The sequence below is a fragment of the Cajanus cajan genome, chromosome 6 (assembly GCF_000230855.2).
Source record: "Cajanus cajan strain Asha chromosome 6, NIPB_CcT2T_4, whole genome shotgun sequence".
In the NCBI taxonomy this organism is placed as follows: Eukaryota; Viridiplantae; Streptophyta; class Magnoliopsida; order Fabales; family Fabaceae; genus Cajanus; species Cajanus cajan.
In genome coordinates, this window is record NC_138522.1 from 53,001,476 (window position 1) to 53,017,070 (window position 15,595).

The following is a 15,595-nucleotide window of genomic DNA, read 5'->3' on the forward strand; positions in this document are numbered from 1 at the left end:
AAAAGTTACAAGATTTTTTTTTATCATAGAGAAATGTGAGTTTTGCGGAAAAATAATACAAAAAATTGGATGAAGAGAAAAACAAATTAAAGAAGAAGAAAAACTTTTAGAGGAAGAAAAAAAATCTTTACAGAAAATAATAATAAAAATATATAAAAATAATTTTTAATAAAAGAATAATAAATTAGATAAGATAGAAAAATATAATAAGAACATGATAAAATTTAATCTAAAATATGTTTGGTGGGCACCAAAATAATAAATTAGATAATTTTATTATATTATGCATTCTGAACTTGACATAAACTAATAAAATATGATATAACTAATGTATAAATAATAAATCATTGTTTGATTAAAATTACATATAATTTTGTAAAAAAAAATAAATTTTAGGCTTAAATTTAATTTTGGATCAATTTCTTTTTAATTGTCAGTTTCTTTAAGGAAAAAATTTGTTTATATTTATATATCATTTTTAAAGTTCAAGACACATTAATTAATGTTTAAGACACATGTAGTGAAAAAAAAGTTTAAAATATATTAATTATTATTTTATCAATTATTATCATTTAAAAAATTAATTGATTTAAGTTGAATCTATTTAATGAAGACAGTAATTTGGAAGAAATTAAGCTTTTTTAAAAAATATGTAAAAACACTTTCCCCCAAAAGAAAAGCTAAAAAATCATTGTTCAAAAATAGTCTTTAAAAATATTTTTCTTAATATGTATTCTAATTTATATATATATAAAATTGTTATATTTTCTAACGAGTTTAGTAATTTTTTTTTTCACAAAAATACTCACATAATATTCTAAAACTGCTAGTTAAAAATTAATCTGCACATACGAAACGTAACTCAATTGACTTAATATATATATAAATTTTTATTTATGAACTTTTTAAGGATTTCTCAAATAGATTTTAAACTAAAAAAATTTGTAATCAGACTTTATTTTTGTATCATATTATATTTTTAATATCTGTATATTTATTTAGAATGTATAAAAAAATTAATATTTTAAGAGATAAAATATGAAAATAAATCTTGAAAATATAATTTAGCAAAAATATTTTAAATTTGAATAACAAAATATAAAAATGAAAGAAATTTATATAATTTTAAACATTATTTCATTTATGAAGCTTTTCGAAAATAAACTACCATTTCTCTTAGGGATGAGAATAGATCAGACCTTAAATAGAGATCTATGACTTAACCCTCTTTAATGTTTGGTCTAGCTTAGTTGTTTAATAAAAATATCAAATTTAAAATTTTAAAATAATTTATTTATATAAAAAGGTCAAACTTAAACTTATACAAAACACTTTTAGATTTGATAGGTTAGCTTATTTATTTATATAATATAATAAAAAATTAATATATTATTAAAAATATAACAAAAAACAAATAAATTTATAAAATAAAAAAAATAAAAATTATCAATATTTAAAACATTTTTTATATAAACATTTTATTAAAAGTTTATAAGTTTAAAACTTGTGCATGAATGTATATCAATTTTTTTCCTATATAATAATGCATTAGCATTATAATCTTAAAAAAAAATGTTTATAAAATAGTAATAGCTTAAATTTAAAATAATGGAAAAGTAATATTGTAAAAAGGAAAGAAATATAAAAAAAAAATTACATCTAAGAATAAAATATTATTATCTTAAAAGTATTACTTCTTTTAAATAAATATATGTTAATAAAATATAGGTTAAAAACCTATTTTGGTCATTTATAATAATTATTTATTTCAATTTAATTCCACTTATTTTTAGTCTCAATTTGGTCCTTAATAAATTAATTTGTTGCAAATGTCAGACTTCTGTCCAAATTATTTAAATGGAATTAACTATTAGCCACATGAATGCTACGTAAATGTCACGTGAAAGGTGGTTTATGAATGTAATGTTTTTATTTATTTTTTTAAAAGGTGGTTCATGAATGTAATGTTTTTTGTTGACATAATTGGCGTATTTTAAATCTGGTTTCTGTGGATGGTAGGTTCAAGGTTCAAATAATAAGTTATTTTTGTTGATTTCAAAAAATTTAAAACTTTTAAAAATATAAAGTGGGAAAGAGAGGGACATGAGCAGTAAAAAAAGGGACTTGAGCAGTGGTATTTGTATCAGATAGGTTCTCCGGACTAGAGTGCAGGGCTAGATGTTATTGAATGAACTATTTGCTTTCTATTTGAGGATATGTTGTATGAGTTAAATAATATCTTTGTTTCCGTACCATTAGACGCCTAAAATGTAGTAATTTCAGCTGGGTTGGGTGACAAGTATTGGCATTATGTATGAGTTTTAAAATGTTTAATATTGTTTTATGGACTTGTACAAGTTTTTTGTAATCTGATGACATGTGTTTAATTCTTCATTTTGAGTTGTTAAGGTGGATGGAAATTTTGTAGAAGGAAATCTATGTGGCAGGAAGAGGATATAGTATATTTCTAGATTCTTCTATGCTTCTTGGTGTCCATTTTCTTGCAAAATCCTTCTTGGCATGAGTATATTTGCATAAGATGACTATTAGTGACAATTTTTTTCTAATATTCTTTATTATTGATTCAAATTTATTAAAAATTATAAATTTTAAGGAGATGCAGGACTCATTCATTAAGCTTTATGATTTTTGTTAAATTTCAGTTAATAAAAAAAGTGTTAAAGAAATAATTGATAACTTTATTCTTCTTAAAAATAAGATAATAATTTTTTTTTAATTATTTACAAATTAAAAACATATTTAGTGTTATTTATATATTTTTAACACATTATTTGTAATTTTAACAGGTTTTTTTAATTACTTTTTATTTTTTTAAAATGTTATGTGTTTGTTAATAACATTATATTTTTTTTAATATTTAAACTTTCATAAATCCAATTATTATTAGCCTAATATTTTATATTGCATTACTTTTTAATTTAAAATTTTAGTTTTTATATTTGTGAAGTTTTTTATACTATCATATGGTCAAATATGTTTTTATGTCGGGCATGTAAAATAACTTTTTGTCTTTAGACTCTATGATATCATTCTCATTCCTCCATAAAAATCTCTTTTTGTCTTTTATATATATATATATATAATACTTTCCTATGATGAATGTTAGTGACATTTTTCCTAACACATTTAATTATTTTCTCAAATTTATTGATAATAATAAATCTTGGCGATATCATGCATGCTCTATGTTTGTTTGTGTCTTCCTTTTTTGTATTTCTATGTGTGTGCATATATATGTTTTGTATTTGTGTTTGTGTGTGCTTTGACTTCATCTCTATTTTTATGCGTGTGCTTGGTGTTTATGTTTGTCTTCGTGTGTCTCTTTTCATGTTTATATTTTTGTGCCTCATTCTTTCTATGTGTATACCCTGTCTTTGTCTTTATTTGTATGTGTGTTTTATTTGTGTCTCTGGGTTTGTGTTTGTGAGCGTATGCGTTAAGTGTCTTTGTATGCGTATGTTTGTGTATCTCTCAGTCTTTGTATCTATGTTTCTTGTCTTTGTCTTTATGTTTGCGTGTGCTAGTGTCTTTGTTTGTCTTTGTGTATGTGTTCTATAAGCATGTATCTCTCTTTATCTTTGTCTTTATGTCTATGTTTATGTGTGTGTGCTTCTTGCCAATCAACAAGGTTGTTTGATGCTGCTTGACTTTGTTCCTTTCTGACTACATATATTACTACTTTTTTCACTTTGATTTCTGGTTAAGTAGATAGTCAAATTAAATTGTTGTTTGTTTTGAAACTATTTCTGTCATGACTCTAAATTTTGATCATTTCAATAATTCACTCATAAATGCTTTCAAACATGAACTCACAATAATCAGGTACTTTCTTTTCTTTTAGTGTTTTTGAAAAGTCTATTGAACTTGTTTTGATGATGTGCCATGATGATAATTTTTTATTTTCGGGACTGAGTGGTAATATATTGGAATTTTTTTTCCCGATTCAGTTCACATTGTTTCCTATGCAATACTTCAAATAAATAGTTGAAGAAGGTTGACAATTTAATACATATTAATTAATGTTTTTTGACTGTATTTTAGACATTGTACAGAGATCACTCTTCTAATTTAATTGTCGGTTTAAGAGGTCTAAACAGATATGATTTCATTGTTGTCGTTTTTATTTGGTCTAAAATCTTCTGTTCATTAACTCTTACTCTCGACAGAAAGAGAAACAAATTATAAATGAGATATACATATATTTATAAATCATAAATTAAATACTATTACACCAGTGAATTAAAAGAGAAAAGGTTGCATTCCTTTTTACAAATCAGATAATTGAACCATGGAAGAGAAACAATGCATCTCCTAATTTTAAAAACCAAATAAAATAAAAATTTTCAAATAGAAAAGATTAATATAAAAATTATAATTAAAATTATTTATTAATAAATACACATTAATAAAATTTAACTTATTATAAAGAATCATTGTCTTATTTTTCACATTTTTATTTTTTCTGTTGATATATCTATATAGATATATTTATATATTATTCTACCATTTTTATAGTTTCCTATACTATAATATTCAATCGAATATGAAAAATAAAAAATATTATAAAAATAAATATTATACCATAAAATAAGAATAAATAATATTATATATATATAAAATACCATGGACACTTTGCCTATGCGGCTTGATCTTTAAGTAGACTTAGTCCCCTGGTTTGATCTTTGATGATTTTCTTCTCACATTCACATATTGAGTCATGTGGTCTTGAGATAGGTAAAACTTCAGTTGCTTAATGGCTTCATCCTTGTCCATCAAATCCGCCATATCCGCCAAGGCAACCGCTATGGCCATGGCTTCATGGCGGAAGTCCTTCTCATCCTTTTTTCACCTCATCTTTTCTCTTGTGAAGCTCCTAAATTGTGAACAAACAATCACGGTGAGGCTTCTTAGGCCACCAACCTCGCCGGCGACTTGAACCATAGCGGCCTGAGCTCTAGAAAGTTTTCCTGCCAACAAACCGACGACCCATAAGAGTTCTTTTTGTTTTCTCTTCTTCCTTCCATTTCTTTCTGTTTCTTTGTTTTTTTTTTCATCTATTTTTCATTTCTTCATATGTTCATCATCTCTTTCCCTCTCTTTTCTTTATTTTTCTTTTTTCATCTATTTTTCATTTCTTCAGATGTTCATCATCTCTTTCTCTCTCTTTTCTTTCTTTCTCTTTTCTTTGTTTTTCTTTTTTCATTTATTTTTCATTTCTTCAGATGTTCATCATCTCTTTCTCTCTCTTTTCTTTCTTTCTCTCTCACTTAATTTGTGTGACTATTCTTGTTCTTCATCTGTTCAATGTTTTTGTTCTCAATTTTTCAAAATTTCAAAATTTAGTTATTTGTATTTTAGAATTTCATTATCATGTTCTGTTATGTTATTTTCTATATTAAACCTATAATGTTGTTCCCAATTTTGTTTCACTTATAGCACAATGGTAAGTATTAAGCACTCAACAACAAAGTCATGCATCTTAAAAGTTTGTTTATTTATTTATTTTATTTTTGGTTTTGTTAAATATATATATCTTATACTAGGTTCTCTTTTACTATGTGTATCAGGATTTGTAGATGAATTATTTGGACCAGTTCTCGGGGAATCCAAGAGAGAGAAGATATTAGGTGAATGGATTTGATTCTTCTGGTATGATAGATGCACCTTTGGCTCAATATCCTCATCCTTGACCATCTTCATTCCCAGTGAGAAAATATTGTTTTTGTTATCTGCATCCACAGAAGCATCATCAATCTCAGAATGTGTATTATCTTCATTCTCTTCAATGATGCTCTCCTGCATGTGATAATTTATCATAAGGCTTAAGCACAATGCTACTCTAAAATAGAAATCATTGTGCCTCAAGAACTATATTATTAACAAGAAGCATATGGATGATTTCTCCACCTTGGAATGGCTGGAAGTTGAACTGTCTCTGTCGTAATTAAGCATCCAAAAAAAGTACAGTTATGAGGCTCAAATGATATAAAATGTGTCAAATTTTCTTGTGCTAAAAAGAACAATTTAACAAACTTTTTGGTTCTGAATTGTATAACACAGACAGCCAGACACAAATAAGCAGTTGAGCACATATTCAAAGAATTTAAAACTTATGTGTATGAAGTCTAACCTGATATTGTTTCATTTTCACCATCTTTAGATCTTGATGTCAGAGAAATCCCGGCACTCTTGGGCAAGATAGGACCAAATTTTACAAAATCAGGAATAGACTGGCTCAACTCATGCAAAGGAGTCATTGGTGGCTCAGCAATAGGCAACATAGGAGCCACCTTCTTGCCTGAGGCGGAATGCATAATGAATCTACTTTACTGTGTACACGCGTGTACGGTATTTCTAGATTGTTCTATTAGGGTACCTAACTAAACTATGTTCAGTTAGCTGTCATGCTGTTAGATAATAGTTGTTATTAAGAAGGCTCTGGATCTGCAGTCTTTTCATATGATCAAATTGGTATTGTGTATTATGTATTATGTATTTATATAATGTCATTGCCAACTTACAAAAAGGAAATAATGAGAATTCCATTTAGGTCATTGTGATTCTGTTGTTTGATATATTCAGTTTGGCATTTCGGTGAGTGAAACTTGTATTTTGCTAGTCACAACATATTATCTCTTTAATTACCTAAATTTTGTTGTGATCATGCAGGAAAGGAATTCAACTATAAGTTGTGAACTTGCTCAAGAATTAAAAGTTGAAAGGGAGCAAGTGAGGTAACTTACCAAAATTTACTTAATTGACAAATTTACTTGGGTTTAACTATTTGATAAAATCTCTAAGTGGCTCTTTGTTTTGTTCCCTTCATTTTTGCCTTTGTTCATGTGGAATACCTGCTATTAATGAAATCTTTATGCATAGCCTGCCCTTAGCAGCACTAATCACAACTCTGCTTAGTTCTACTTGCTATAAATAAAAACAAATTAAATGCAACTTTCATTTTTTTCTATTTATAATTTTATGCATTGATTTTATTTTTATTTAATTGTTTTTGTTAATGGCTTGTATGACGTGTGTTTGTGCTTTTACTATCTTATTGTTCCTTTAAATGTTACAACTATTATTTAATTTTTAAAAGTTGCTTTAGAGAGATCTTTAATAAATTTCGGCTAATAAAAGAAAATATTACAAAGAGAATATTAAAGGAATTGTCATTTACATTCTTTTTGTCATAAATAAGAAAAAAAATCAATCAAATCTTTTATTTGAAAATATATTTTTTAACCAAAGATTATTTATCCATATCAATTTTATTATGTTTTATTGATTTTGAATTCTTTTCAAAAATGTGATAATAAGTACATATATATTGTTAATTTTAAATCATTCTTTACATACTAAATCTTGGTGTCGTGTATGATGTATTTTCATAAAGGGAATGTTAGTGACACTTTGCATTACATTCTTTATAACTTTTAATTGATAGCCAAAATTTATTGAAAATCACAAATTTAGTGAGATTTAGGAGCTAACAAAATTTGTGATGTTCAACTAATTTTAGTCAATAATAGATAATGTTAGAAAAATAGTATATGAACTTTACATATTTGTTCCTGACTCTAAATTTTGATAAACTTCATTGTTTTTATGAGATGACTCATTTGATCGATATATGAACAATGATATATTAACCTTATTAGGTTGTCCTTGATCATGATGTTGATAAAATGTAGTTGTTATTTCGAGATGATTTATTTTATTTATGATGTTTGCGAACTTTATAAATTTTTCTCTAACATGGAATTTTGCAAAACGTTCATATTATGAAATTATTCTTTTAATCGATATATGATGAACATGGGTATAAGAACCTGATTATGTTCTCCTTAATCTTGATGTCGACAGAATATTGTAGTTGTTTTTGGATGAAACTTTTAATTTATGATTTGTAAATGAGGGTATATGAACTTTATAAATTTGCCCTTAACTTTAAATTTTGAAAAACTTTGTTGCTATTATGAGATGACTCTTTTGATCGACATATGATGAACACATGTATATGAACCTTGTTAGGTTATCCTAGATTCTGATGTCGATAAAATGTGATTGTTATTTCGGGATGAATTCTATTAATCAACATATGATGAATATGGGTATAAGAACCTTTTTAAGTTGTCCTTAATTTTGATGTCGATAGAATATAGTAGCTATTTTGGGATGACATTTTATTTATGATGTGCGAATGAGGGTATATAAACATAACAAATTTGTTCCTGACTCTAAATTTTGAAAAACTTCGTTGCTATTATGAGTTAGCTATTTTGATCGACATATGATGAACATGGGTATATGAACCTTATTAGGTTATCCTAGATCCTGATGTCGATAAAATGTGATTGTTATTTCAAGACAAATTATATTAATCGACACATGATGAACATGGGTATAAAAACCTTTTTAGGTTATCCTTAATTCTGATGTCGATAAAATATAGTAGTTGTTTTGGGATGAAACATTTTATTCATGATGTCCAAATGAGGGTATATGAACTTTATAAATTTGCTCTTGACTCTAGATTTTGAAAAACTTCGTTTCCATTATGAGTTCGCTCTTTTGATCGACATATGATGAACACGAGTATATAAATCTTACAGGTTATCCTGGATCCTGATATCGAAAAAATGTAATTGTTATTTCGAGATGAATTCAATTAATTGACATATGATGAACATGGGTATAAGAACCTTTTTAGGTTGTCCTTAATTCTGATGTCAATAAAATATAGTACCTGTTTTGGGATGAAAAATTTTATTCATGATATGCAAATGAGGGTATATGGACTTTACAAATTTGTTCTTGACTCCAAATTTTGAAAAACTTCGTTGTTATTATGAGTTGAATCTTTTGATCGACATATGATGAACACAGATATATGAACCTTATAGGTTATCCTGGATCCTGATGTCGAAAAAATGTAATTGTTATTTCGAGACGAATTCAATTAATTGACATATGATGAACATGGGTATAAGAACCTTTTTAGGTTGTCCTTAATTCTGATGTCGGTAGAATATAATAGATGTTTTGGGATGAAACATTTTATTCATGATTTGCAAATGAGGGTATATGAACTTTACAAAGTTGTTCCTCAATCTAAATTTTGAAAAACTTTGTTGCTATTATGAGTTGGCTCTTTTGATTGACATATGATCAACACGATGATATGAACCTTATTAGGTCATCCTAGATCCTGATGTCGATAAATCTGATTGTTATTTTGAGATGAATTATATTAATCGACATATGATGAACATGGGTATAAGAACTTTTTTAGGTTATCCTTAATTCTGATGTCGGTAGAATATAGTAGATATTTTGGGATGAAACATTTTATTCATAATGTGCAAATGAGGGTATATGAACTTTACAAATTTGTTCCCGACTCTAAGTTTTGAAAAACTTCGTTGCTATTATGAGTTGGCTCTTTTGATCGACATATGATGAACACTGGTATTTGAACCTTATTAGGTTGTCTGTGATCCTGATGTCGATAAAATGTGGCTGTTATTTCGAGATGAATTATATTAATCGACATATGATGAACATGAGTATAAAGGCCTTTTTAGGTTGTCCTTAATTCTGATGTCGATAGAATATAGTAGCTATTTTGGGATGAAACATTTTATTTATGATGTGCAAATGAGGGTATATGAACTTTACAAATTTGTTCTTCACTCTAAATTTTGAAAAACTTTGTTGCTATTATGAGTTGGCTAATTTGATCGACATATCATGAACACGTGTATATGAACCTTATTAGGTCATCCTAGATCCTGATGTCGATAAAATGTGATTATTATTTCGTGATGAATTTTATTAATCGACATATGATGAACATGGGTATAAGAACCTTTATAGGTTGTCCTTAATTTTGATGTCGGTAGAATATAGTAGATGTTTTGGGATGAAACATTTTATTCATGATTTGCAAATGAGGGTATATGAACTTTACAAAGTTATTCCTCAATCTAAATTTTGAAAAACTTTGTTGCTATTATGAGTTGGCTCTTTTGATTGACATATGATGAACACGAGTATATGAACCTTATTAGGTCATCCTAGATCCTGATGTTGATAAAATGTGATTGTTATTTCGAGATGAGTTATATTAATCAACATATGATGAACATGGGTATAAGAACCTTTTTAGGTTGTCGTTAATTCTGATGTCGGTAGAATATAGTAGATATTTTGGGATAAAACATTTTATTCATAATGTGCAAATAAGGGTATATGAACTTTACAAATTTGTTCCCGACTCTTAAGTTTTGAAAAACTTCGTTGCTATTATGAGTTGGCTCTTTTGATCGACATATGATGAACATTGGCATTTGAACCTTATTAGGTTGTCTGTGATCCTGATGTCGATAAAATGTGGTTGTTATTTCGAGATGAATTATATTAATTGACATATGATGAACATGGGTATAAGAGCCTTTTTTAGGTTGTCCTTATTTCTGATGTCGATAGAATATAGTAGCTATTTTGGGATGAAACATTCTATTCATGATGTGCAAATGAGGGTATATGAACTTTACAAATTTTTTCCTCACTCTAAATTTTGAAAAACTTTGTTGTTATTATGAGTTGACTCTTTTGATCGACATATGATGAACACGGGTATATGAACCTTATTAGGTTATCCTAGATCCTCATGCCGATAAAATGTGATTATTATTTCGTGATGAATTTTATTAATCGACATATGATGAACATGGGTATAAGAACCTTTTTAGGTTGTCCTTAATTCTGAGGTCGGTAGAATATAGTAGATGTTTTGGGATGAAACATTTTATTCATGATTTGCAAATGAGGGTATATGAACTTTACAAAGTTGTTCCTCAATCTAAATTTTGAAAAACTTTGTTGGTATTATGAGTTGGTTTTTTTGATCGACATATGATGAACACAGGTATATGAACCTTATTAGGTCATCCTAGATCTTGATGTCGATTAAATGTGATTGTTATTTTGAGATGAATTATATTAAATGACATATGATGAACATGGGTATAAGAACCTTTTTAGGTTGTCCTTAACTCTGATGTCGGTAGAATATAATAGATATTTTGGGAAGAAACATTTTATTCATAATGTGTAAATGAAGGTATATGAACTTTACAAATTTGTTCGTGACTCTAAGTTTTGAAAAACTTCATTGCTATTATGAGTTGGCTCTTTTGATCGACAAATGATGAACACTGGTATTTGAACCTTATTAGGTTGTCTGTGATCTTGATGTCGATAAAATATGGTTGTTATTTTGAGATGATTTATATTAATCGACATATGATGAACATGAGTATAAGAGCCTTTTTAGGTTGTCCTTAATTATGATGTCGATAGAATATAGTAGCTTTTTTGGGATGAAATATTTTATTCATGATGTGCAAATGAGGGTATATGAACTTTACAAATTTGTTCCTCACTCCAAATTTTGAAAAACTTTGTTGCTATTAAGAGTTGCCTCTTTTGATTGACATATGATGAACACGACACGAGTATATGAACCTTATCAGGTCATCCTAGATCCTGATGTCTATAAAATGTGATTGTTATTTCGTGACGAATTGTATTAATCGACATATGATGAACATGGGTATAAGAACCTTTTTAGGTGTTCCTTAATTCTGATGTCGGTAGAATATAGTAGTTGTTTTGGGATGAAATATTTTATTCATGACGTGCACATGAGGGTATATGAACTTCACAAATTTTTTCCTAACTCTAAATTTTGAAAAACTCCGTTGCTATTATGAGTTGGCTTTTTTGATCGACATATGATGAACACGGGTATATGAACCTTATTAGGTCATCCTAGATGCTGATGTCGATAAAACGTGATTATTATTTCGAGACGAATTATATTAATCGACATATGATGAACATGGGTATAAGAACCTTTTTAGGTATTCCTTAATTCTGATGTCGATAGGGTATAGTAGTTGTTTTGGGATGAAACATTTTATTCATGATGTGCAAATGCGGGTATATAAACTTTACAAATTTGTTCCTGACTCTAAATTTTGAAAAACTTCGTTGCTATTATGAGTTGGCTCTTTTGATCGACATATGATGAACACGGGTATATGAACCTTATTAGATTGTCCTTGATCCTGATGTCGATAAAATGTGATTGTTATTTCGAGATGAATTTTATTAATCGAGATATGATGAACTTGAGTATAAGAACCTTTTTAGGTTGTCCTTAATTCTGATGCTGATAGATTATAGTAGCTGTTTTGGGATGAAACATTTTATTCATGATGTGCATATGAGGGTATATGAACTTAACAAATTTGTTCCCGACTCTAAAATTTGAAAAACTTTGTTGCTATTATGAGTTGACTCTTTTGATCGACATATGATGAACACTGGTATTTGGACCTTATTAGGTTGTCCTTGATCCCGATGTCAATAAATGTGATTGTTATTTTGAGATGAATTATATTAATTTACATATGATGAACATGGGTATAAGAACCTTTTTTGGTTGTCCTTTATTCTGATGTCGATATAATATAGTAGTTGTTTTGGGATGAAATATTTTATTCATGATGTGCAAATGAGGGTATATGAACTTTACAAATTTGTTCTTGACTCTAAATTTTTAAAAACTTGGTTGCTATTATGAGTTTGCTTTTTTGATCGACATATGATGAACATGGGCATATGAATCTTATTAGGTCATCCTAGATCCTGATGTCGATAAATGTGATTGTTATTTTGAGATGAATTATATTAATTTACATATGATGAACATGGGTATAAGAACCTTTATAGGTTGTCCTTAATTTTGATGTCGATCGAATATAGTAGTTGTTTTGGGATGAAACATTTTATTCATGATGTGCAAATGAGGGTATATGAATTTTACAAATTTATTCCTGACTCTAAATTTTGAAAAACTTCGTTTTTATTATGAGTTGGCTCTTTTGATCGACATATGATGAACACTGGTATTTGAACCTTATTAGGTTGTCCGTGATCCTGATTTCGAAAAATGTGACTGTTATTTCGAGATGAATTCTATTGATCGACATATGATGAACATGGGTATAAGAACCTTTTTTGGTTGTCCTTAATTCTGATGTCGATAGAATATAGTAGCTGTATTGGGATGAAATATTTTATTCATGATTTTCAAATGAGGGTATATGAACTTTAGAAATTTGTTCCTGACTCTAAAGTTTGAAAAACTTCGTTGCTATTATGAGTTGGCTCTTTTATCGACATATGATGAACACTGGTATTTGATCCTTATTAGGTTGTCCTTGATCCTGATGTCGATAAAATTTGGTTTTTATTTTGAGATGAATTCTTTTATTTGTGATGTTTAGGAGCTTTATGAGTTTTTCTCTAACACTGAATTTGGAAAAGCGTTGTTGATATTATTAGATGACTCTTTTAATCGACATATGATGAACATGGGTATAAAACCTTATTAGGTTGTCGATATTCCTAATGTTGATAGACTGTAGTATCTATTTTGGCATTGAACTTTTTATTCATGTTGTGAAAGTGAAGGTATGTGAACTTTACAAATTTATCCCTAACTCTAATTCTGGAAGACCTCGTTGGTATTTTGAGATGGCTATTTTTACCGACATATGATGAAACGGGGTATATGAACCTTGTTACGTTGTCCTAGATCCTGATGTTGATAAATTGTGATTGTTATTTCGTGATGAATTCTTTTATTCATGGTGTTTGAGAAATTTATAATTTTTTTTGACATTGAAGTTTGAAAAACGTTGTTGATATTATGAGATCACTATTTAAAAAAAAAAGTTACACTTAGAAGACATACACTAGGAAAGTTTTAAATTCAAATGTGTAGGTTGCCTAATTGAGTTCATTTTTTATTCTTTTGTTTATGTTTTGTTGATCCAATCTGGATCCATTCTAGGACTTTTTCTTTTGAGTGCTTTCGTTGTTCATTAGCTTTAATTTTAGTTTTATTATTTGTTGAAATTCATTGAATATTGTCTAGTACTAAAATTCCTTTTTATTTTAGCCTTTGTAATTGAAATTTTATAGTTTTCGTTTTCTAATTCATTTTCTCAAATTTTGGTGAGGTTGGTGTTGTTTTGGAGCTTTGTGAGATGAAGCAAGACTTACTCCACAAGGTAGCATCTTAGATTGTTGATTGCACTTCTTGGAGGACTTGCTACTTTGTCAACTTTGGACTTGAGAAAGGAGTTACACCAAATTGAGAGCCAAACACTTAAGCAAACTTGAAGACTAGTATCCTTTTTGCATTTTTGTTTTGAACTTGTAATTCGGCCATTCACTAGTGGAAGTGGTCTTTGTGAGATTCTAAGTGTCTCATAAAGACTTCCACATTTGTTTGTAATCTACTTCTTGCATTTAAATTTTTGCAAATTATTTTTAACTCACAGTTATAGGAGTGTTCTTAAGTTCCAAAGGCTTAAGTTACACTAATAGAGTCACAGATTAGGGTCCTAGAAGTTCTTTTAAATCCTAGTAGTAGTTTTAGTTCTTATTTTGTTAGAATTTCTTTGAACCAATCTTATTACTTAATCATGTCTAAATTTTCAAGTGGAAATGAATTAAGTTCTCCAAAAAAAATTTCACATCTTGTTCAAGAACATAATTCACTTAAACTTTGGAGGAAGCAAGAAATTTTGGCAAAAGAAAAAGAACGAATTGAAAGAGAAGCCAATATTGCTATCCTTGAAGAAGAAATTAGATTAATTACGCAACAAGAAGAAAAACTTTTGGCAAAATTAAAGAGAAAGAAAAAGAGAGATGGGAGTGGGTCTTCAAGTCAATCCATGGGAACTCTAGAACAAGGAAGCTTAAATGTTAGTGAATTTTACCAACCTCCACCTAGGAGAATCAAAGAACCTAAGGTAAAGGAATCAAAGGTTGACCTCCCTTACTTCCATGGTAAGGATAATGTGGATGTATACCTTGATTAGGAAATGAAGGTAGAGCAATTATTTGTTTGTCATCAGGTGAGTGATGAATGAAAAGTGCCTTTAGCCACCCTAAGTTTCCAAGGGCAAGCCATGTATTGGTGGACTGCCCAAGAAAGAGATAGAAGACTTTATAATGATCTTCCAATTCAATATTGGAATGATTTGAAAGAATCATTAAGAAGAAGACACATACCTTCTTATTATGGTAAGGAGCTTATGGACAAGCTCCAAAGGCTCCAACAAAAGAACATGTGTGGAAAAGTATAGACAAAAAATGGAGTTATACATAATGAGACAGACATTAGGAGGAAGAAAGGATAACTATATCTTGATTCTTAAGTGGTTTAAGTTTTGATATAAGAGACCAACTTAAGTTGCTACCTTATACGGACTTAAATGACTTAGTCCAACTTTGTATCAAGGTAGAACAACAACTAAAGAGAAAATTTTCTTTTAAGAAAAACTCAACTCACTCTTACATCAAGAAAGATTCTAAGAAGAAGGGAAGTTCTTACAAGAACTATCCTAAGCTTGAATCTCCCAAGAATCAAGAAAAAGAAAAAGGAAAAGTACTTTACTTACTAGTTCTAGGACTAGTGAAATTAAATGTT

The 15,595-nt window shown here is 28.3% G+C and overlaps 1 protein-coding gene and 1 long non-coding RNA gene across 4 annotated transcripts; one reads left to right on the forward strand and one right to left on the reverse strand.

The window, feature by feature from the left end:
* The first annotated feature begins 5,597 nt into the window (after nt 1-5,597).
* On the forward strand, nt 5,598-9,850 carry LOC145959138 (uncharacterized). The gene is made up of 2 exons (XR_014434880.1): nt 5,598-5,726; nt 6,182-9,850. It is a non-coding gene; the product is annotated as an uncharacterized LOC145959138 (long non-coding RNA).
* Nucleotides 5,626-6,335, reverse strand: LOC145959137 (putative E3 ubiquitin-protein ligase LIN-2). 3 transcript variants are annotated; one of them, XM_083077613.1, is made up of 3 exons: nt 6,152-6,335; nt 5,929-5,956; nt 5,699-5,817 (listed from the first exon to the last, which is right to left on the reverse strand). In XM_083077613.1, the coding sequence occupies exons 1-3, from the start codon at nt 6,333-6,335 to the stop codon at nt 5,718-5,720; spliced, it is 312 nt and encodes a 103-aa protein (XP_082933739.1). In that variant the 3' UTR covers nt 5,699-5,717. The 3 variants fall into 3 exon arrangements, 1 of the variants encoding a protein (XP_082933739.1); XR_014434879.1 differs by lacking the exon at nt 5,929-5,956 and having other exon boundaries at nt 5,626-5,750; nt 6,152-6,283; XR_014434878.1 differs by lacking the exon at nt 5,929-5,956 and having other exon boundaries at nt 5,706-5,817; nt 6,152-6,280.
* Nucleotides 9,851-15,595: the final 5,745 nt, after the last annotated feature.

Coding starts and splice junctions, on each gene's coding strand:
- LOC145959137 (XM_083077613.1), bottom strand. CDS start 6,335: ATGCATTCCGCCTCAGGCAAGAAGGTGGCTCCTATGTTGCCTATTGCT. Junction 5,957..6,151: donor TGAAAATGAAACAATATCAG/GTTAGACTTCAT, acceptor TAATTACGACAG/AGACAGTTCAACTTCCAGCC. Junction 5,818..5,928: donor CAACTTCCAGCCATTCCAAG/GTGGAGAAATCA, acceptor TATCACATGCAG/GAGAGCATCATTGAAGAGAA.